The 24312-nt window shown below is 52.2% G+C and overlaps 1 protein-coding gene across 1 annotated transcript in view; it reads right to left on the reverse strand.

Moving 5' to 3' along the window:
• The window catches only part of LOC126235582 (uncharacterized), a 195582-nt gene extending 172497 nt beyond the window's left edge, over positions 1 to 23085 (reverse strand). Inside the window, exons 1-2 of the mRNA XM_049944298.1 lie at positions 23061 to 23085; positions 5725 to 6555 (exon numbers count right to left, since the gene is read on the reverse strand). Of these exons, the coding sequence (XP_049800255.1) occupies positions 5725 to 6555; positions 23061 to 23085 (856 nt within the window). The remainder of the gene's footprint in view (positions 1 to 5724; positions 6556 to 23060) is intronic.
• Positions 23086 to 24312: the final 1227 nt, after the last annotated feature.

The following is a 24312-nucleotide window of genomic DNA, read 5'->3' on the forward strand; positions in this document are numbered from 1 at the left end:
CCGGTGGTGTTCTGTTCCCTTTTCCGCCAAATTTTATGGGAGTTTCGGGATGCTGTTGTTTTTTACACTGATGGCTCTAAATCTGCTGATCATGTTGGGTATGCCTTCACGTCCTCTGTTGGAACGGAAAATCATCTGCTGCCACCTACACGTGGGGTGTTTACTGCGGAATTGATGGCAATTTCCCAGGCCACAACCGCGTTTTGTTATATATGGACTAGATGAGTGGCCTTCATGCTATTGACCGGTGTTTTTCGCGCCATCCCTTGGACTCTGCCATCCATGACCATCTCGCTGATACTGTGCTGCTTGTTCCATTGACTTCCTTTGGGTCCCTGGCTATGTGGGTATCCTGGGTAATGAGCTCGCTGATCGTTTGGCTGGGGGAGCAGTCACTTACTCCCGTTTTCTGTAACCCCTCCTGCAGCGGATTTACGGCTTCACATCAAATCCCACTTCGCACAGTCATGGGCCAATTCTTGGGAGGCTACTCCCCTGTCTAATAAACTTCGTGCGATTAAGGTGACACCAGGCCCGTGGCGTTCTTCCTTCCGCCTCTCCCGAAAGGACTCTACCACACTGTGTCGTCTCTGCATTGGCCATACCAGGCTGACCCATGGTTTTCTTTTGCGTGATGAGCCACCCCCACTTTGTGGTTGTGGAGCCCTCCAGTCAGTAGCCCACATTTTGGTTGAATGCCCCCTTCTTTTGGCTCTGTGTGCTAAGTACAGACTCCCCCACACTTTACCTTTGATGTTGGCTGACGATTCCCGGATGGTCTCTCTGGTTCTCGGTTTCCTCCGGGAAAGTGGTTTTTATTCTCAGTTCTAAGGTTTTTAATCTCTCTCTGGTGTTGGGGCAGGGCGGTGAGTGTTCGGGTGTCTCCCACTGCAAGCCGTGTTTGGAGATTCCCGATTCACCTCCCTGACAGAGATCCTCTTTTCTTTCCCTTTTACTCTTTTTTTAACTTTTTTTGATTGGTTAGTCTCCTTTTCCCATACGTATTTCTACATTCTAGCGGTTGCACCTTTTAAGTCACAGGTGGTCTTGCCTATGCTGCTTCAGCATAGCGTTGGGTTCGTTCTCTTGCCGACTTCCCGAATTTTGTTTTTTACCATTGACAACATGACTGCCCTTTTACGTTTATACCTTTTTCCGTTTTATTGTTCTGACTTTCCTGAGATGTTCCATTAGCGGAATGGAGCATATTTGAAACAAGGGACTGATGACCTTGCTGTTTGGTCCCTTAAACTTCAAACAACTAACCAACCTTGCTGGATGGCTACAACGTTTTCACTGCGGAGGGTGAAAGGCATCTCTCATGCTCTTGAGCATATGTGTTCCTGTACTTCTGAGTCCTTCCTCATCGTTAGTGACTCTTTGAGCAGTTTTCAAGCTCTTGACCATTGTTATCCTCTCCATACCTTGATCCTAACTATTCCCCTTTCGCCTTCAAACACTGTGGACACTGAGTGGTCTTTGTCTGTACCCTGTGTCACATTGGACTCTCGGGGAATGAATTCTCTGATGGGCTGACAGAGCTGACTACCAGCAAGCTGCGTCCTGAAATCGATATTCTGGAATCGGACCTACAGTCGATATTACACTGTGAAGTTCTGAGGATCTGCAATACAGACTGGCATACACTCTGCCAAACTAACTACGGGTGATACAGGAGGTCACAAATTTGTGGAGGTCCTGCATTTGAGTGGCTCTGCATTAGCCACTCTTGGCTGACTCAGTCGTCTCCTCCATTGTGAGCATCTGCCCCGAAGTCGTTGTGGTGCCTGTTCGCTGGTGGTCCACATTTTGCTATCCATGGCGTTTGTAGATGATGCCTCAGTGGCCAACCCAGTATTACGTTGTATTTGCGAAGGTGTTCCTGCCACTGTAAGAGGGTGCACCCCAGCCTTGTCGGCCCATTGAGGGATTGGAAGGAGCCTCTGCTGCCTCCTCTACATAAAACTAGCATCAGTCTGAACTTGCTGATCCGCCTCAGTCCTCACCCTATGCTCTTCTTCCCCCTTCTCGCAAGTTCTCTTTGACTTGGTGTTCTTTCTCTGTTTTTCTGTGCTGCTCTCGCCCTGGCTGTGTCACTAGTTTCCTGTGGATATTGCTGGATAGGATGCCTCTGGTCAGTGGTGGGGTGTATATCACCCACCGCACTTCCTGCCTTTAGGGGCCTCCAGCTACTCCTTAAAAGGGGCATCTCGCCCACCTTTCTTCCTTTCCCACCTTTTTGGTCTTCTTTGTTCCTTTCTCTAGGCTTTTTTGACCTTCAGTAGACCTTGGAATTTTCTTTCCTTAGAGTGTCGTGCACCTATGCCTTTCTTTGGTGTGTAGTTTGGTTAACATGCTTGTTCCAGGTAGGAGGGACTGATCAGCTTGTAGTCTGGTTCCTTTAACCATTAAACCAACCGGAATTTGTCACTGCTAGCTGAACGTTAGATTCCGGTGCGATTCCCTGCCGTTCTAGCACCTCATGATGGTTTTCGTCGGCCAATATCTGGCAATTGTGATGGCTCACGAAGCCACATGTGCAAAATGTGGCCTCGGCTGAACTGAAGTGGTTTTTCAACAGTTTTTCGTTCCCTAAAGATCAGCACAGATTTCCATGCATGAAATGTTAATCACTGTCCAGAGTGTCCCACTTTAAATACTCTTCTTTGAATTTTTGATGTGAAAATTGAGCTTTACTTTTGGGATACCCTGTATTAAAATATAAGCAGCAGCCGACATTTTTAGATAGTGACAGCGCTTTCCTATATGCTTACTATCCCTATGTTGTCAAAATTTGATTCACATTATTAAATTGTTTCTCCAGATGAGATGTACAGATCGTCCTGTCGGTTTCGAGGATGGTTTATACGACTCCTTTTGTTTTTACCCTTCTGGAATCTCTCATTTAAAAGTTTTGCGCAAATCTGTAGCTACTCTAATTGCATTTGAATTGAAGCCCTTCTCCCCTTCCAGCAAAAAATCGAACCATCACCACCATAACGAACATATTTTAGCAAGTTTCATACTACGTAATTTACTACCACTATAAGCATACTTCTAATCAGCAGTCACTACCGATAACCTCCCCCTGCGGGTCCGGGGATTAGAATAGGCCCGAGGTATTCCTGCCTGTCGTAAGAGGCGACTAAAATGAGTCCCTCCCCCTCAAGGGGGTAGTCAGCGCCTGCGTCCGGAGACGGACGGTTCCACGACCTCTATTTGCGGTCATTTTGCTTTTTCACTTCTCGTTTCTTCCTTCCTTTGGTTGGTTCCTTTCTTTGCTCTTCTCCACCTCACTGTCTTCCTTACACTTTCCACTGCAAAATCTCCTTGCCCTCTCATTGCCTTCTTCTCCTTGCCTTCTCATTGCCTTCTTCTCCTTGCCTTCTCATTGCCTTCTTCTCCTTGCCTTCTCATTGCCTTCTTCTCCTTGCCTTCCCTGGTCTCTGCCTCGGCGTTTGAGACAGTCTGTCCTCTCTCTCTCTCCCTCTCTCTCTCCTTTTTCCTCTTCTTCCTTCCTCCCTGTGCGCGCCTGAAGGCCGACCCACGCGTTCGCACGCGTAGCCGGTGACGGGGTAACGCGTAATTCCCCGCCCTGGATAGACATGTAAGGCACGCGCGTACCCCCTGGTAAAGGCCAGACCCGGGGAGGGGTGATTGCCTGAGCTGATACCTTCTGACCATGCCGATTGGTCCCTCAGTCTTTTTCTCGGGAGGTGTGACCTGAGGTGTAAACATTCACCTAAGGCGGGAGTGCCCTCTGAGAGGGTCCCCACAAGGAAGGAGCGCGCCATCGGAGACGCTGGCAATCATGGGGAATTTCTCCGCAATGGATTTCACTCCATCTCTCTCGACTTCTGCCCAAAAACGGAAACTTGACCAGCTACCAGTGACAAAAGTACTACCACCTGCCCCACAGTTCCTCGTCGTTTCCCGATCTGAGGACTGAAAGGATTTTTCCTCTGTCAACCCTTTCGTTATCCAGAAGGGCGTAGATGCCATAGCCGGATCTGTCAAATCTTGTACCAGGTTGCGTAACGGTACCTTATTACTCGAAACTGAGAGCGCCTTTCAGGCACAAAAACTGCTTCGGGCCACACTCCTGTACACGTTCCCTGTCCGGGTGGAGGCTCACCGAACTTTGAATTCGTCTCGTGGTGTGGTCTATACTAGATCCCTCGACAGCTTGACTGACGAGGAGATTCAATCTTTCCTCGCTGAGCAGGGCGTGACGGCTGTCCATAGGGTCATGAAAAAGGTCAACAATGACCTTGTACCGACCCGGACACTTTTCTTGACCTTTGACAGTGTTAAGCTGCCATCGCGCATGAAGGCGGGCTACGAGGTTATTTCTGTTCGCCCCTATGTCCCGACACCTACGCGCTGCTACCAGTGTCAGCGTTTCAATCACACTCGACAGTCTTGTTCCAATGCGGCTAAATGCGTCACTTGTGGCAGGGATGCCCATGAGGGTGACTGTCCACCTCCGTCTCCTCGTTGTGTGAACTGTCAGGGTGACCATGCCGCATCCCCCCGCGACTGTCCTGTCTATAAGGAAGAACGCTGTATCCAAGAAATTCGGGTCAAAGAGAAAGTGTACACCTCGGCTGCTCGCAAGCTATTGGCTAGTAGGAAGCCCACGCTGCTCCCAGCGGGGAAATACAGTACTGTCCTCGCCTCTCCTCGGACTACCAGGGAGGTGGCAACCCAGACATGCGATCTGACCTTCAGCACCACGGTCGTCCGTTCGGCCAGTGCTAAGATCGCGCGGTCGACGTCTCCTCTTCCTCCCATCACCCCACAGACACCAGCCCCTTCATCAGCTTCTGCTAAGACGAAGACCCAGAAGTCAGATGCACGGGCCTTCAAGAAGGAACCGTCCCGTGCAGACTTCCTACGTACCTCGACCTCCCAGCCTTCGACCGGTACTTCCACCAAACGACCTTCAAAGAAGGCAAATAGGAAGCACAGTTCTCCTTCTCCGCCACGGCGCATTTCTTCTCTTGCGCCACCCAGCGGTTGCCGCCCCAGGCCGTCATCAGTTTCGCCTGGCCGCACCACTGGTAGCCGAACATCTGGCCGTTCACCGGCGGAGGAAGCTCCCCCTCCCGGCCATCTTTCCAAGATGGCCGATGAACCTATAGACCCAATGGACGATGACTGTCCGCCTACTGATAGCGGCGGCAGTGCTCGCTCGAAGCCAGGCCCTCAGCGGCCTTCGAGGTGACCCCTTCTTTCATCTTCCTTTTTCTTTTCTTACGATGGCACTTATTCACAGGAATATTCGCAGCATTCGCTCCAACCGAGAGGACTTGAAGTTGCTGCTCCGCTTGCACCGACCGCTCGTCGTCGCCCTCCAGGAAACGAAGCTACGCCCTTGCGATCAAATTGCCTTGGCACACTACACCTCTGTGCGTTTTGACCTACCCCCTGTGGTAGGTATCCCAGCTCATGGAGGGTCCCCCCTGCGGGTCCGGGGATTAGAATAGGCCCGAGGTATTCCTGCCTGTCGTAAGAGGCGACTAAAAGGAGTCCCTCCCCCTCAAGGGGGTAGTTAGCGCCTGCGTCCGGAGACGGACGGTTCCACGACCTCTATTTGCGGTCATTTTGCTTTTTCACTTCTCGTTTTTTTTCCTTCCTTTGGTTGGTTCCTTTCTTTGCTCTTCTCCACCTCACTGTCTTCCTTACTCTTTCCCCTGCAAAATCTCCTTGCCTTCTCCTTGCCTTCTTCTCCTTGCCTTCTTCTCCTTGCCTTCTTCTCCTTGCCTTCTCCTCCTTGCCTTCTCCTCCTTGCCTTCTCCTCCTTGCCTTCTCCTCCTTGCCTTCTCCTCCTTGCCTTCTCCTCCTTGCCTTCTCCTCCTTGCCTTCTCCTCCTTGCCTTCTCCTCCTTGCCTTCTCCTCCTTGCCTTCTCCTCCTTGCCTTCTCCTCCTTGCCTTCTCCTCCTTGCCTTCTCCTCCTTGCCTTCTCCTCCTTGCCTTCTCCTCCTTGCCTTCTCCTCCTTGCCTTCTCCTCCTTGCCTTCTCCTCCTTGCCTTCTCCTCCTTGCCTTCTCCTCCTTGCCTTCTCCTCCTTGCCTTCTCCTCCTTGCCTTCTCCTCCTTGCCTTCTCCTCCTTGCCTTCTCCTCCTTGCCTTCTCCTCCTTGCCTTCTCCTCCTTGCCTTCTCCTCCTTGCCTTCTCCTCCTTGCCTTCTCCTCCTTGCCTTCTCCTCCTTGCCTTCTCCTCCTTGCCTTCTCCTCCTTGCCTTCTCCTCCTTGCCTTCTCCTCCTTGCCTTCTCCTCCTTGCCTTCTCCTCCTTGCCTTCTCCTCCTTGCCTTCTCCTCCTTGCCTTCTCCTCCTTGCCTTCTCCTCCTTGCCTTCTCCTCCTTGCCTTCTCCTCCTTGCCTTCTCCTCCTTGCCTTCTCCTCCTTGCCTTCTCCTCCTTGCCTTCTCCTCCTTGCCTTCTTCTCCTTGCCTTCTTCTCCTTGCCTTCTTCTCCTTGCCTTCTTCTCCTTGCCTTCTTCTCCTTGCCTTCTTCTCCTTGCCTTCTTCTCCTTGCCTTCTTCTGCTTGCCTTCTCTGGTCTCCGCCTCGGCGTTTGAGACACTGTTCTCTCTCTCTCTCTCTCTCTCTCTCTCTCCTTTTTCCTCTTCTTCCTTCCTCCCTGTGCGCGCCTGAAGGCCGACCCACGCGTTCGCACGCGTAGCCGGTGACGGGGTAACGCGTAATTCCCCGCCCTGGGTAGACATGTAAGGCACGCGCGTACCCCCTGGTAAAGGCCAGGCCCGGGGAGGGGTGATTGCCTGAGCTGATACCTTCTGACCATGCCGATTGGTCCCTCCGTCTGTTTCTCGGGAGGTGTGACCTGAGGTGTAAACATTCACCTAAGGCGGGAGTGCCCTCTGAGAGGGTCCCCACAAGGAAGGAGCGCGCCATCGGAGACGCTGGCAATCATGGGGAATTTCTCCGCAATGGATTTCACTCCATCTCTCTCGACTTCTGCCCAAAAACGTAAACGTGACCAGGTACCAGTGACAAAAGTACTACCGCCTGCCCCACAGTTCCTCGTCGTTTCTCGATCTGAGGACGGAAAGGATTTTTCCTCTGTCACCCCTTTCGTTATCCAGAAGGGCGTCGATGCCATAGCCGGATCTGTCAAATCCTGTACCAGGTTGCGTAACGGTACCTTATTACTCGAAACTGAGAGCGCCTTTCAGGCACAAAAACTGCTTCGGGCCACACTCCTGTACAAATTCCCTGTCCGGGTGGAGGCTCACCGAACTTTGAATTCGTCTCGTGGTGTGGTCTACACTAGATCCCTCGACGGTTTGACTGACGAGGAGATTCAATCTTTCCTCGCTGAGCAGGGCGTGACGGCTGTCCATAGGGTCATGAAAAAGGTCAACAATGACCTTGTACCGACCCGGACACTTTTTTTGACCTTCGATAGTGTTCAGCTGCCATCGCGCATCAAAGCGGGCTACGAGGTTATTTCTGTTCGCCCCTACGTCCCGACACCTACGCGCTGCTACCAGTGTCAGCGTTTCAATCACACTCGCCAATCTTGTTCCAATTCGGCTAAATGTGTCACTTGTGGCAGGGATGCCCATGAGGGTGACTGTCCACCTCCGTCTCCTCGTTGTGTGAACTGTCAGGGTGACCATGCTGCATCCTCCCGCGACTGTCCTGTCTATAAGGAAGAACGCTGTATCCAAGAAATTCGGGTCAAAGAGAAAGTGTACACCTCGGCTGCTCGCAAGCTATTGGCTAGTAGGAAGCCCACGCTGCTCCCAGCGGGGAAATACAGTACTGTCCTCGCCTCTCCTCGGACTACCAGGGAGGTGGCAACCCAGACCTGCGATCTGACCTTCAGCACCACGGTCGTCTGTTCGGCCAGTGCTAAGATCGCGCGGTCGACGTCTCCTCTTCGTCCCATCACCCAACAGACACCAGCCCCTTCATCAGCTTCTGCTAAGACGAAGACCCAGAAGTCAGATGCACGGGCCTTCAAGAAGGAACCGTCCCGTGCAGACTTCCTACGTACCTCGACCTCCCAGCCGTCGTCCGGTACTTCCACCAAACGACCATCCAAGAAGGCTAATAGGAAGCATAGTTCTCCTTCTCCGCCACGGCGCATTTCTTCTCCTGCGCCACCCAGCGGTTGCCGCCCCAGGCCGTCATCCCTTTCGCCTGGCCGCACCGCTGGTAGCCGAACATCTGGCCGTTCACCGGCGGAGGAAGCTCCCCCTCCCGGCCATCTTCCCAAGATGGCCGATGAACCTATAGACCCAATGGATGATGACTGTCCGCCTACTGATAGCGGCGGCAGTGCTCGCTCGAAGCCAGGCCCTCGGCGGCCTTCGAGGTGACCCCTTCTTTCATCTTCCTTTTTCTTTTCTTACGATGGCACTTATTCACTGGAATATTCGCAGCATTCGCTCCAACCGAGAGGACTTGAAGTTGCTGCTTCGCTTGCACCGTCCGCTCGTCGTAGCCCTCCAGGAAACGAAGCTACGCCCATGCGATCTAATTGCCATGGCACACTACACTTCTGTGCGTTTTGACCTACCCCCTGTGGTAGGTATCCCAGCTCATGGAGGGGTTATGTTGCTGGTCCGGGATGATATTTACTACGATACCATCACGTTGCACACCGGCCTGCAGGCAGTTGCCATCCGCATTACTCTCCCCACTTTTACATTTTCCATTTGTACCGTTTACACTCCATCGTCGTCTGCCGTTACCAGGGCAGACATGATGCAACTTATTGCTCAGCTACCTGCACCATTTTTGTTAACTGGAGACTTCAATGCCCACCATCCCCTTTGGGGCTCTCCAGCATCCTGCCCGAGGGGCTCCCTGTTAGCAGACCTTTTCAACCAGCTCAATCTCGTCTGCCTCAATACTGGCGCCCCTACTTTTCTTTCGGATACATCTCACCCCTATTCCCATTTAGATCTCTCTATATGTACTCCCCAACTTGCACGCCGGTTCGAGTGGTATGCTCTTTCTGATACATATTCGAGCGACCACTTCCCGTGTGTTATCCATCTCCTGCAGCATACCCCCTCTCCGTGCTCATCTAGTTGGAACATCTCCAAAGCAGACTGGGGGCTCTTCTCTTCAAGGGCGACCTTTCAGGATCAAACATTCCCAAGCTGCGATAGTCAGGTCGCACACCTCACGGAAGTAATTCTCTCTGCTGCTGAATATTCCATCCCTCACCCTACTTCTTCTCCACGTCGCGTACCGGTCCCCTGGTGGACCGCAGCATGTAGAGACGCTCTACGTGCTCGTCGACGTGCTTTACGCGCCTTTAAACGTCACCCTACAGTGGCGAATTGTGTCAATTATAAACGATTACGTGCACAGTGTCGTCGTATTATTAAAGAAAGCAAGAAAGCCAGCTGGGCTGCTTTCACAAGCACCTTCAACAGTTTTACTCCTTCTTCTGTTGTCTGGGGTAGCCTGCGCCGGCTATCTGGCACTAAGGTCCACTCACCAGTTTCTGGCTTGACGGTCGCGAATGACGTCCTTGTGGCCCCTGAGGCTGTCTCCAATGCCTTCGGCCGCTTTTTCGCAGAGGTTTCGAGCTCCGCTCATCACCACCCTGCCTTCCTCCCCCGCAAACAGGCAGAGGAGGCTAGGCCACCTAACTTCCGCTCCTCGAATCGTGAAAGTTATAATGCCCCATTCACCATGCGGGAACTCGAAACCGCACTTGGCCGATCACGGTCCTCCGCTCCAGGGCCTGATTCTATTCATATTCAGATGCTGAAGAACCTTTCTCCTGCGGGTAAAGGTTTTCTTCTTCGTACTTACAATCGCATCTGGATTGAGGGACATGTTCCCGCATGCTGGCGCGAGTCTATTGTTGTCCCGATTCCTAAGCCGGGGAAGGACAAGCACTTGCCCTCCAGTTATCGACCCATCTCGCTTACCAGCTGTGTCTGTAAAGTGATGGAGCGAATGGTTAACTCTCGATTGGTTTGGCTGCTCGAGTCTCGACGCCTACTTACCAATGTACAATGTGGATTTCGTAGGCGCCGGTCTGCTGTTGACCATCTGGTTACCTTGTCGACCTTCATTATGAATAACTTCTTGCGGAAGCGCCCGACCGCGGCTGTGTTCTTTGATTTGGAGAAGGCTTACGACACCTGTTGGAGGGCGGGCATTCTCCGCACCATGCATACATGGGGTCTTCGCGGTCGCCTCCCTCTTTTTATTCGTTCCTTTTTAATGGATCGACAGTTCAGGGTACGTGTGGGTTCTGTCCTGTCAGACACCTTTCGCCAGGAGAATGGGGTACCACAGGGCTCAGTTTTGAGCGTCGCTCTCTTCGCCATAGCGATCAATCCAATAATGGATTGCCTCCCAGCTGATGTATCAGGCTCCCTTTTCGTGGACGATTTTACCATCTATTGCAGCCCGCAGCGTACGTGTTTCCTGGAGCGCTGTCTTCAGCGTTCTCTTGACCGTCTTTATTCGTGGAATGTCGCCAATAGCTTCCGTTTTTCTGCCGAGAAGACGGTCTGTATTAACTTCTGGCGCTACAAAGAATTTCTCCCACCGTCTTTACGACTTGGTCCCGTTGCTCTCCCATTCGTGGAGACAACAAAATTTTTAGGTCTTACATTTGACAGGAAACTTAGTTGGTCTCCACATGTGTCTTATTTGGCTGCCCGTTGTACCCGTTCTCTCAATGTCCTCCGTGTTCTCAGTGGTATGTCGTGGGGAGCGGATCGAACCGTCCTCCTTCGCCTATATCGGTCGATCGTCCGCTCCAAGCTGGATTATGGGAGCTTCGTATACTCCTCTGCACGGCCATCCATCTTACGCCGCCTCAACTCCATACAACATCGGGGATTACGACTTGCGATCGGAGCGTTTTATACTAGTCCCGTCGAGAGTCTTCATGCTGACGCTGGTGAGTTGCCACTCACCTACCGGCGCGATATACTGCTTTGTCGGTATGCCTGTCGGCTACTGGCAATGCCTGACCACCCATCTTATCGTTCCTTTTTTGATGACTCTCTCGACAGTCAATACGGGTTATATGTCTCCGCCCTGCTACCCCCTGGAGTTCGCTTTCGTCGCCTCCTTCAACACCTTCATTTTTCACTCCCTGCCACCTTTCGAGTGGGCGAGAGCCACACGCCACCTTGGCTCCAGGCTCAGGTTCGCGTCCACCTTGACCTCTGCTCGCTCCCGAAGGAGGTTACCCCCGATTCAGTCTACCACTCCCGTTTTGTCGAACTTCGTTCGAAGTTCATTAATATGACCTTCATTTATACAGATGGCTCTAAGACCAATGACGGGGTCGGGTGTTCTTTTATTGTCGGGGCACAAAGTTTCCAATATCGGCTCCATGGCCATTGTTCGGTCTTCACAGCTGAGCTCTTTGCCCTCTACCAGGCTGTTCTTTACATCTGCCGCCACCGACATTCTGGATATATCATCTGCTCCGATTCCCTGAGCCTCAGTGATCCGTACCCGGTTCACCCTTTCGTGCACCGGATCCAACGCTCTCTTCAGCAGCTGGTGGACGTCGGTTCTCCGGTTAGCTTTATGTGGGTTCCTGGCCATGTCTGTATCCCTGGGAACGAAGCTGCAGATGCCGCGGCCAAGGCTGCGGTCCTCCAGCCTCGGACGGCTTCTTGTTGTGTCCCTTCGTCGGATTGTAGCACGGTAATTTGTCGGCGCATTTTATCGCTGTGGCGTGCCGATTGGGCTGCACTTACAGACAACAAGCTTCGGGCCTTGAAACCTCTTCACGTGGCTTGGACGTCCTCCTCACGCCCTTCTCGGCGGGAGGAGGTAGTTTTGGCCCGGTTACGAATTGGACACTGCCGGTTCAGCCATAGCCATCTGCTGACGGCTGCGCCGGCGCCGTTCTGCCCATGTGGGCAATTGCTGACGGTCCGCCACATTTTAACGTCCTGTCCGGATTTTAACACCCTGCGTCTTGATCTTGGCCTGCCCTGTACTGTAGAAGCCATTTTAGCGGATGACCCACGAGCAGCTGCTCGCGTTCTTCATTTTATCAATTTGACAACCCTCTCAAAGGACATTTGATTATGCTGTTTTCTTTTTTAATCCTATGCCTGTCAGTATGTCTTTCATCGTGTTTTCCGTTTCGTTGCTGTTTTAAACTTGTGACTCGCGGTGCATTCCTAAAGTAGTCTGGGGGCTAATGACCGTTGACGTTGTGCGCCCAAAAACCAAAAAAAAAAAAAAAAAAGCTCATGGAGGGGTTATGTTGCTGGTCTGGGATGATATTTACTACGATCCCATCACGTTGCACACCGGCCTGCAGGCAGTTGCCATCCGCATTACTGTCTCCACTTTTCCATTTTCCATTTGTACCATTTACACTCCATCGTCGTCTGCCGTTACCAGGGCAGACATGATGCAACTTATTGCTCAGCTACCTGCACCATTTTTGTTAACTGGAGACTTCAATGCCCACCATCCCCTTTGGGGCTCTCCAGCATCCTGCCCGAGGGGCTCCCTGTTAGCAGACCTTTTCAACCAGCTCAATCTTTTCTGCCTCAATACTGGCGCCCCTACTTTTCTTTCGGACACATCTCACACCTATTCCCATTTAGACCTCTCCACATGTACTCCCCAACTTGCACGCCGGTTCGAGTGGTATGCACTTTCTGATACATATTCGAGCGACCACTTCCCGTGTGTTATCCATCTCCTGCAGCATAACCCCTCTCGGTGCTCATCTAGTTGGAACATCTCCAAAGCAGACTGGGGGCTCTTCTCTTCCAGGGCGACCTTTCAGGATCAAACATTCACAAGCTGCGATAGTCAGGTCGCACACCTCACGGAAGTCATTCTCACTGCTGCTGAATATTCCATCCCTCACCCTACTTCTTCTCCACGTCGCGTACCGGTCCCCTGGTGGACCGCAGCATGTAGAGACGCTTTACGTGCTCGTCGACGTGCTTTACGCACCTTTAAACGCCACCCTACAGTGGCGAATTGTATCAATTATAAGCGATTACGTGCACAGTGTCGTCGTATTATTAAAGAAAGCAAGAAAGCCAGCTGGGCTGCTTTCACAAGCACCTTCAACAGTTTTACTCCTTCTTCTGTTGTCTGGGGTAGCCTGCGCCGGCTATCTGGCACTAAGGTCCACTCACCAGTTTCTGGCTTGACGGTCGCGAATGACGTCCTTGTGGCCCCTGAGACTGTCTCCAATGCCTTCGGCCGCTTTTTCGCAGAGGTTTCGAGCTCCGCTCATTACCACCCTGCCTTCCTCCCCCGCAAACAGGCAGAGGAGGCTAGGCCACCTAACTTTCGCTCCTCGAATCGTGAAAGTTATAATGCCCCATTCACCATGCGGGAACTCGAAAACGCACTTGGCCGATCACGGTCCTCCGTTCCAGGGCCTGATTCTATTCATATTCAGATGCTGAAGAACCTTTCTCCTGCGGGTAAAGGTTTTCTTCTTCGTACTTACAATCGCATCTGGATTGAGGGACATGTTCCCGCATGCTGGCGCGAGTCTATTGTCCCGTTCCTAAGCCGGGGAAGGACAAGCACTTGCCTTCCAGTTATCGACCCGACTCGCTTACCAGCTGTGTCTGTAAAGTGATGGAGCGAATGGTTAACTCTCGATTGGTTTGGCTGCTCGAGTCTCGACGCCTACTTACCAATGTACAATGTGGATTTCGTAGGCGCCGCTCTGCTGTTGACCATCTGGTTACCTTGTCGACCTTCATTATGAATAACTTCTTGCAGAAGCGCCCGACCGCGGCTGTGTTCTTTGATTTGGAGAAGGCTTACGACACCTGTTGGAGGGCGGGCATTCTCCGCACCGTGCATACATGGGGCCTTCGCGGTCGCCTCCCTCTTTTTATTCGTTCCTTTTTAATGGATCGACAGTTCAAGGTACGTGTGGGTTCTGTCCTGTCACACCTTTCGCCAGCCCCCCTGCGGGTCCGGGGTAAGAATAGGCCCGCGGTATTCCGCCTGTCGTACGAGGCGACTAAAAGGAGTTTCAACCATTTCGGCCTTCCCTGTGATGGTCCCCCTTGGGGTTTGACCTCCATTTTTCCAAATTCTACAGAAGTACGAGCCTTTTGGGGAAGGACACCTTACGTGGTGTACCACTGGTCCTAAGTGCACTAAGACCTTGGTACTCAGCATTGCACCGGCGTTGTAACCATACCCACTATTCCTCAAATTGGGCCTCAACGCCTGATGGGTTGCCCAAGTTAAGCCCACTGTGCATCTCCATCAGCACCAGCGATCATGATGGACTTTCCATGGCACCAGAAATCCAGCATGGTAGCCAGCCCGTTGTGGTGGGGTCGTCATATACCCTCTAGGTTGTAGCCACCTGACAACACAGGGATCGTACTGCTGATACCTGAGCTGCACCCTCCCCACGTCGGCCAAGGAGTAGATGCCCGTCTCCTTGGGGCATCAGGACTCCCGGCAATGGTCATCCTGCCAGGTGGCCCTTGCTGCGGCTGGGTGGCGCCCATGGGGAGAGCCCCTGGTCGGAGTGGGTGGTATCGGGGCGGACGTTTCGCAGATGAAACGTCAACACGTATCAGGTCGCTCTGCGGCCGAGTCTTTCAAAAGAAAAGGTACCGTTTCTAGTTCTGGTTCTCCTGCCCTTTCCCCCTTGGCCACTCCATGGGAGGAGGGACAGGCCCGCCGGCTTGGGGCGAAGTACTTCCCCCGCTATTTGGTCTGTTCTCGAACCGATGGGGGGACATTCGCCACCTCCAAGCCCATGTTCTTTGTTCAGCACATTGAGGACATCTTTGGGGAAATCGAGGCTCTCAGCAAGATGCGTTCAGGGTCCGTTCTTATCAAGACCACCTCCGCCACACAGTCGTCGGCGCTCCAGGCGTGCGACCGCCTAGGGGACATCCCAGTATCCATTGTCCCACATCTGGCACTAAATAGAACGCAGGGGGTTATTTTTCATCGTGACCTCCTGCTACAATCTGATGAGGAGCTCATGGCCAACCTGGAGCGCCGAGGCGTGCATTTCGTCCGGCGAGTCCAGCGCGGCCCCAAAGACCGTCGCATCGACACCGGGGCCTTTATCCTCGCCTTCGAGGGGGACGTTCTCCCAGAGAAGGTAAAGGTGATGTGCTACCGGTGTGACGTGCGACCTTACGTCCCGCCTCCTATGCGCTGTTTTAGGTGTTTGCGCTTTGGGCACATGTCGTCACGGTGTGAGGCTGAGCCCCTTTGTGGCGATTGTGGACGTCCTCTTCGTGAGGAACATACATGCACCCCACCACCTCGGTGCATTAATTGTCCTGGCGTCCACGCGCCTAGATCCTCAGACTGCCCCGCATATCAGAAGGAGAAGAAGATACAAGAAATCAAAACTTTGGATCGGCTCTTATTCTGAGGCCAGGAAGAAGTATGGCCGCCTCCATCCCGTGCCATTGACCACTTCGTTTGCCTCAGTTGTGTCCACTCCTTCCGCGGTATCCTCACCCCTATCCTGTCCCCCCTCCGCCTCCTCCACCCATCAGGGGGCTCTGCCTCGGCCTCCCAAATCCCTCCCTTCCAAATCCTCCTCCCCCGTGGCCCCCACCCCCTCTGCCCCAGGGGCCTCCCTTCCTCCTTCTCCTGCCCCCACGCCACCTGAGAAGCGATCCTCTTCTCAGGCGTCCATCGGGGAAACGTTCCGGACCCCAGCTTCCGAGATCCGGCGTTCCAAAACGGACCCCGCGCGTGAGGACCTTCTTCGGGTCCAGCCCACCATCCCTGTGCCTCCTCGGCCTTCCAAGAAGGCCTCCAAGAAGTAGTTTCTATCCCCTTCTCCACCCCGGCGCGTTTCGTCTGACGCTCCATCCGTGAGTCGCTGCTCCCGGCCGTCCTCAGTTTCACCGGGACGCTCTGCTGCCAGGCGCTCAGCTGGCCTTTCGTCGGCAAACGATGCTGCCCCTCCTACACAACCAGGGACAGCGACCGCAGCTGGCGACGAGTCGATGGAACCGGATCCGCCTCCCGTCGGTTGTAGCGTTGTTCCCTCGCAACCTGGCCCTCCGCGGCCGTCGAGGTGACCAGCTCTTCCTCCATCTCGTTCCCCCAACTTTTTGACTAGCGATGGCGTTGTTTCATTGGAACATAAGAGGTATTCGATCTAATCGGGAGGAATTAAAACTGCTCCTCCGCCTGCACTGTCCGCTCGTCCTTGGTCTCCAGGAAACCAAGTTGCGCCCGACTGACCGTATTGCCTTTACCCACTATACCTCGGAGCAGTATGACCTCACCCCTGTGGACGGTGTCCCAGCTCATGGTGGGGTCATGTTGCTTGTTCGGGACGATGTCTATTACCATCCCATCCCATTGACCACCCCACTCCAAGCAATAGCTGTCCGCATTACTCTTTCTGCTTTTACTTTTTCAGTTTGTACCATCTACACTCCACCGTCATCTGCTGTTAGTCGGGCTGACATGATGCACCTGATCGTTCAGCTTCCCCCGCCGTTTTTATTGTTTGGCGACTTCAATGCCCATCATCCCCTTTGGGGCTCTCCTGCATCCTGTCAAAGAGGCTCACTCTTGGCGGATGTCTTCAACCATCTCAATCTTGTCTGCCTCAATACTTTCCTCGGACTCTACTCATACCTACTCCCACTTGGACCTCTCGATCTGTTCTACCACTCTTGCCCGTCGGTTCGAGTGGTATGTCCTTTCTGACACCTATTCGAGCGACCACTTCCCCTGTGTCGTTCGTCTCCTGCACCACAACCCATCCCCACGTCCTTCGAGCTGGAACATACTGAAAGCTGACGGGGGACTTTACTCCTCCCTGGCGACCTTTCCGGACCACAATTTTCCCAGTTGTGACAGTCAGGTCGAATACCTCACGGCTGTTATCATCAATGCTGCCGAACGTTCCATTCCTCGTACTACCTCTTCTTCACGTCGCGTTTCCGTCCCCTGGTGGAACGAGCCTTGTAGGGGCGCTATCCGTGCTCGACGACGTGCTTTACGCACCTTTCGCCGCCATCCTACGTTGGCGAATTGTATTGAATACAAACGACTCTGAGCGCAATGCCGTAGAGTCATCAAAGACAGCAAAAAAGCTTGTTGGGCCTCTTTCACCAGCTCCTTTAACAGTTTTACTCCCTCTTCCGTCGTTTGGGGTAGCCTGCGCCGGCTGTCGGGCATTAACGCCCACTCCTCGGTACCTGGCCTGACCTCAGGTAGAGGTCCTTGTTGATCCTGTGGCTGTCTCCAACGCCTTTGGTCGCTTTTTCGCGGAGGTTTCAAGCTCCGCCCATTACCATACTGCCTTCCTTCCCAGGAAAGAAGCAGAAGAGGCTCGGCGACCTTCCTTCCACTCGCTGAATCTGGAAACTTATAATGGCCCCTTTACTATGCGGGAACTCGAACGTGCGCTTGCACTGTCCCGGTCCTCTGCTCTGGGGCCAGATGCCATTCACGTTCAGATGCTGGCACACCTTTCTCCGGCGGGCAAAAGCTTCCTTCTTCGTACCTACAATCGCGTCTGGACCGAAGGTCAAGTCCCCATGCGTTGGCGTGACGCCGTTGTTGTTCATATACCCAAACCCGGGAAGGATAGACACCTTCTTTCTAGTTACCGCCCCATTTCTCTTACAAGCTGTGTCTGTAAGGTGATGGAGCGCATGGTTAATACTCGATTAGTCTGGATTCTTGAATCTCGACGGCTACTTACCAATGTCCAATGCGGCTTTCGTCGCCGCCGCTCCGCTGTTGACGACCTTATGACCTTGTCGACATTCATCATGAACAACTTTTTGCGAAGGCGCCAAACGGTAGCCGTGTTCTTCGACTTGGAGAAGGCTTATGATACCTGTTGGAGAGGAGGTATCCTCCGCACTATGCACAGGTGGGGCCTACGCGGTCGCCTGCCCCTTTTTATTGATTCCTTTTTAACGGATCGAAAGTTTAGGGTACGTGTGGGTTCCGTATTGTCCGACGTCTTCCTCCAGGAGAACGGAGTACCTCAGGGCTCCGTCTTGAGCGTAGCCCTTTTTGCCATCGCGATCAATCCAATTATGGATTGCATTCCACCTAATGTCTCAGGCTCTCTCTTTATCGATGACTTCGCAATCTACTGCAGTACCCAGAGAACATGTCTCCTGGAGCGCTGCCTTCAGCGTTGTCTAGACAGCCTCTACTCATGGAGCGTGGCAAATGGCTTCCGGTTCTCTGAAGAGAAGACGGTTTGTATCAACTTTTGGCGATATAAAGCGTTCCTTCCGCCATCCTTACATCTCGGTCCCGTTGTTCTCCCATTCCTGGACACAACTAAGTTTCTAGGGCTCACGTTGGACAGGAAACTGTGTTGGTCTCCACATGTCTCTTATTTGGCGGACTGTTGTACACGTTCCCTTCATGTCCTCAGAGTTCTTAGTGGTTCATCTTGGGGAGCGGATCGCACTGTCCTGCTTCGCTTGTATCGGTCCATAGTCCGATCGAAGCTGGATTATGGGAGCTTCGTCTACTCGTCCGCTCGGCCATCCCTCTTACGCCGGCTCAACTCCATCCACCATCGGGGGATACGTCTTGCTACCGGAGCCTTCTACACTAGTCCTGTCGAGAGTCTTTATGCTGAAGCTGCCGAGTTACCATTGACCTACCGGCGCGACGTACTGCTGTGTCGGTATGCCTGCCGGCTGTTGTCTATGCCCGACCACCCCTCTTACGAGTCCATCTTCGCCGATTCTCTCGACCGTCGGTACGGGTTGTATGTGTATGCCCTGCTGCCCCCCGGAGTCCGCTTCCGTCGCCTGCTTCGACAATTGGATTTTGCCCTCCCTACCACCTACAGAGAGGGTGAGAGCCCGACACCAACTTGGCTCCAGGCTCAGGTTCATATTTACCTCGACCTCAGCTCACTCCCGAAGAATGGTACTCCGGCTGCAGTGTATTGCTCACGGTTTGTCGAACATCGTGCTCGACTTGCCGGTCACACCTTTATTTACACCGATGGCTCCAAAACTGACAATGGTGTCGGCTGTGCCTTTGTCGTCGGGGCCGCCACCTTTAAATACCGGCTCCTCGACCAATGTTCCAGCTTTACGGCCGAGCTTTTTGCTCTCCATCAGGCCGTTCAGTATGCCCGCCGCCACCGCCATTCATCGTATGTACTCTGCTCTGACTCGCTCAGTGCTCTTCAGAGCCTTGGAGCTCCCTATCCAGTCCATCCCTTGATTCAACGGATACAGCAGTCCCTCCATTCTGTCGCTGATAATGGTGGTTCTGTCAGCTTTCTGTGGGTTCCCGGACATGTAGGAGTGCCTGGGAATGAGGCTGCGGATATTGCAGGCAAGGCTGCAGTCCTCCTGCCTCGGCCCGCCTCCCATTGTGTCCCGTCATCTGACGTTCGTGGGGATGTATGTAAGAGGCTTGTGTCGTTGTGGTGGGATGCTTGGTCATCCCTCCAAGGAAACAAGCTCCGGGCAGTAAAACCGCTCCCAACTGCTTGGACAACATCCTCCCGACCATCATCTCGGCGCGAGGTGGTCCTTCTGACCAGGTTGCGGATTGGGCATTGCCGGTTTAGCCACCGCTACCTGCTCTCCGGTGACCCAGCCCCGCAGTGCCCTTGTGGTCAGGCATTAACAGTGCGCCATGTTTTATTGTCGTGTCCCCGTTTTAGTCAATTTCGTGTTGTCCTGTCCCTGCCATCTACTTACCGGATGTTTTAGCTGATGACGCTCGAGCAGCTGCTCGTATTCTGCGTTTTATAACTTTAACTGGCTTGTCCAAGGACATTTAACCTTTTTACTTATTTTATCTGCATCTTTGTCAGGTCCTTCTGGTGTCCCCCCCATCCCCTTGAGTTTTACTAGCTTCTATGTGCTCTCACAACTGTGACTGGGCGCTAATGACCTCAGCAATTGAGCGCCCTTAAACCCAAAAAAAAAAAAAAAAACCTTTCGCCAGGAGAATGGGGTGCCACAGGGCTCAGTTTTGAGCGTCGCTCTCTTCGCCATAGCGATCAATCCAATAATGGATTGCCTCCCAGCTGATGTATCAGGCTCCCTTTTCGTGGACGATTTTACCATCTATTGCAGCGCGCAGCGTACGTGTTTCCTGGAGCGCTGTCTTCAGCGTTCTCTTGACCGTCTTTACTCCTGGAGTGTCACCAATGGCTTCCGTTTTTCTGCCGAGAAGACGGTCTGTATTAACTTCTGGCGCTACAAAGAGTTTTTCCCACCGTCCTTACGACTCGGTCCCGTTGCTCTCCCATTCGTGGAGACAACAAAATTTTTAGGTCTTACATTTGACAGGAAACTTAGTTGGTCTCCACATGTGTCATATTTGGCTGCCCGTTGTACCCGTTCTCTAAATGTCCTCCGTGTTCTCAGTGGTATGTCGTGGGGAGCGGATCGAACCGTCCTACTTCGCCTATATCGGTCGATCGTCCGCTCCAAGCTGGATTATGGGAGCTTCGTATACTCCTCTGCACGGCCATCCATCTTACGCGGCCTCAACTCCATACAACATCGGGGTTTACGTCTTGCGATCGGAGCGTTTTATACTAGTCCCGTCGAGAGTCTTCATGCTGACGCTGGTGAGTTGCCACTCACCTACTGGCGCGATATACTGCTTTGTCGGTATGCCTGTCGGCTACTGGCAATGCCCGACCACCCGTCTTATCGTTCCTTTTTTGATGACTCTCTCGACAGTCAATACGGGTTGTATGTCTCTGCCCTGCTACCCCCTGGAGTTCGCTTTCGTCGCCTCCTTCAACACCTTAATTTTTCACTCCCTGCAACGTTTCGAGTGGGCGAGAGCCACACGCCACCTTGGCTCCAGGCTCAGGTTCGCGTCCACCTTGACCTCTGCTCGCTCCCGAAGGTTACCCCCGGTTCGGTCTACCACTCCCGTTTTGTCGAACTTCGAACGAAGTTCCTTAATATGACCTTCATTTATACAGATGGCTCTAAGACCAATGACGGGGTCGGGTGTTCTTTTATTGTCGGGGCACAAAGTTTCAAATACCGGCTCCATGGCCATTGTTCGGTCTTCACAGCTGAGCTCTTTGCCCTCTACCAGGCTGTTCTTTACATCTGCCGCCACCGACATTCTGGATATATCATCTGCTCCGATTCCCTGAGCCTCAGTGATCCGTACCCGGTTCACCCTTTCGTGCACCGGATCCAACGCTCTCTTCAGCAGCTGGTGGACGTCGGTTCTCCGGTTAGCTTTATGTGGGTTCCTGGCCATGTCTGTATCCCTGGGAACGAAGCTGCAGATGCCGCGGCCAAGGCTGCGGTCCTCCAGCCTCGGACGGCTTCTTGTTGTGTCCCTTCGTCGGATTGTAGCACGGTAATTTGTCGGCGCATTTTATCGCTGTGGCGTGCCGATTGGGCTGCACTTACAGACAACAAGCTTCGGGCCTTGAAACCTCTTCACGTGGCTTGGACGTCCTCCTCACGCCCTTCTCGGCGGGAGGAGGTAGTTTTGGCCCGGTTACGAATTGGACACTGCCGGTTCAGCCATAGCCATCTGCTGACGGCTGCGCCGGCGCCGTTCTGCCCATGTGGGCAATTGCTGACGGTCCGCCACATTTTAACGTCCTGTCCGGATTTTAACACCCTGCGTCTTGATCTTGGCCTGCCCTGTACTGTAGAAGCCATTTTAGCGGATGACCCACGAGCAGCTGCTCGCGTTCTTCATTTTATCAATTTGACAACCCTCTCAAAGGACATTTGATTATGCTGTTTTCTTTTTTAATCCTATGCCTGTCAGTCTGTCTTTTATCGTGTTTTCCGTTTCGTTGCTGTTTTAAACTTGTGACTCGCGGTGCATTCCTAACGTAGTCTGGGCGCTAATGACCGTTGAAGTTGTGCGCCCTAAAACCACAAAAAAAACTACCGATAACCCACTAAGTATGTAAAAACTTTATTTACTCTTGATACATCTAATGAGCGTTAACGGTTGTTGAATAATAAAACCAGCCACAAGTTCTTTTTGAAAACTTTGTTTCGATCCCATAACCTGTCTTCAGATCCCTCACATTTCTAATTTCATTGTTTTTATCAGCAGTATGTCATCTGCTCGTGGACTACACGATACTTGAATATTTAGCGCCGTGTTATATGTTTCGATAGTTATAACTTTCTTAGGAGCCTGCATTTATTCACATGTAAGGTGAAACATCTGTGTAGTTCTCCACATGTCTGCTGACTGCCACTTTGCCTTGTTATGATCCTTATCTTTTCCAAGACACTGTATAAGCTGCTGCAGGGCAAACAGCCCACTTACTCTAATGAAATCACTGTGGCATACAAGCTTGCTACTATTCTTCATGTCAGTCTGAGCTTCACCCATGTGCTTGACGTTCTATGTTTTTATCTACAGTGCATGCACTTAGTATTGATACCGTTCATTTCCTATAGAGCAAAGATCTAAACAAAACAAAAAAAAGTGTGGGAGGTGCTACATGTTAGCGGAAAATGCTTTTACTGTAGGAATGATATTACTAAGACTAAGGGAGCTAGACTGTTCAACCCCCACAGTGCTGAGACTCACGAAGTGTGCTGTTTGTGTGCCAAGTTGGGTTCACATAGAGCTTGGGGTTAGAGGATATTGTGTGCATACATACATAATTTGTGCGCAATGTGCATGCACACATAAATATGTTTATAAAGGTAAGTGTAAAAATTGTCCCAATGTAGCTATACGTCTTATAGTAATACAAATAAGACATGTATGTTAATATAATATTTCAATATAGTCCCCTTGCTTCTCAATGCACTTCGTCCATCATTGTAGAAGCTGCCTGATGCCCCAGGGGAGGTTTTCAGCTGAGCAGCGAGCCACACGTGGGCTATATCCACCACTTCTTGGTCTGAGGTGCTCGATGGGCTCTTAGTGTCTGAGTGGATGAAACAAGAGGAGTCTGAAGAGACAAGATCAGGACGATGAGCCATTAATTGAAACTTGAGTTTCTGCAGCAGTTCAGTGCTATGTGCAGCGGTATTTGGGCAGGCATTTTCGTGCACACTACCGTTAGACAGAAGTCCTGAGCGTTTGCTACCAGTAAGCATCTCACTGTAATGTGCTCTGTTAATTGTTGTGCCACTCACCTGATAATGTTTGCTTATTGGACATTGTATGTCCTTCCAGATGATTAGGTTTTGAACTTCTTCCTACTGAGTGATAATGGAGGTTCCCCTTCCATACTCTGCTCCCCCCTGCAGGCCTGGGGGTTAGAATAGGCCCGATGTATTCCTGCCCGTAGTATGAGGCGACTAAAAGGAGTCTGTTTTCGGCCCTAGGACTTCAGGTCCCATTCTATGGTTTGACCTGCCACTTTCATAATTCTACAGACGTGTTGGCCATATGGGGAAGGACGCCTTACGTGGTGCACGAGTTATACATCGTGCCCTTAGATTTAATTTCCTGAATCTCTTGTGATGGCTGTGCATCTCCACGTGCGATTCAACTATTTGGGTGAGGACACTTTCCGGAGTATGTCATCTTCCATTGTCTCCTGTCCTCTTTCGCACTGTGACAATATTGGATTTTTCTGCGCCCAATATCCAGCATGGTAGCCTGTCCGTTGTGGTGGGGCTGTCATGTACCCATTTGGTCGTAGCCCCCTGACGACACAGGGATCGCACTGCTGATGCCTGCACTGTACTCTCTTCACATATGCCAAGGAGTAGACGCCTGTCTTTCTGAGGCATCAGGACTCCCGGCAACGGCCATCATGCCACGTGGCCTTTGCTGTGGCTGGGTGGCGTCCGTGGGGAGAGCCCCTGATCAGAGTGGGTGGCATCAGGGCGGATGGCCCTCCATGAAGCGGACTGTCACCTCTTTCTGGTGGTCGTACGGCACCAGCAGTCTCTAAAAAGGGCAAGATTGAATACAATTCCCAGAGGTATGACTCTAAATAGTTCCCCTCCCTTGCTACACCATGGGAGGAACGTAGGGCTACAGAATGGAGAGACATATTCGCAACGGTTTTTAGTCTGTAGCAGAACTGAAGAGGACTCTTTTTCTACCTACGAAGCCTCAAATTTTCGTTGAAAAGCTTGAAGATAAGTGTGGAGAAATGACAGGACTGTAAAAGATGCGAAACGGCGCAGTCTTGATTCAGACAGCATCCCCAGCCCAATACTGGGAGTTACTCGTCTGTGACAAGCTGGATGATATTCCTGTTTCCATCACTCCCCATAAAAGCCTCAACATGGTACAGGGGTTAATTTTCCATCACGATCTCCTCTTGCAGTCTGACTACGAGCTCCGCGTTAATTTAGAACGGTGGGGTGTTCATTTCATTCAGCGCATTTACAGGGGACCCAAAGACAACAGTGTTGCTAGCAGTGCCTTCAT

Source organism: Schistocerca nitens, chromosome 2 (assembly GCF_023898315.1).
Source record: "Schistocerca nitens isolate TAMUIC-IGC-003100 chromosome 2, iqSchNite1.1, whole genome shotgun sequence".
NCBI lineage: Eukaryota > Metazoa > Arthropoda > Insecta > Orthoptera > Acrididae > Schistocerca > Schistocerca nitens.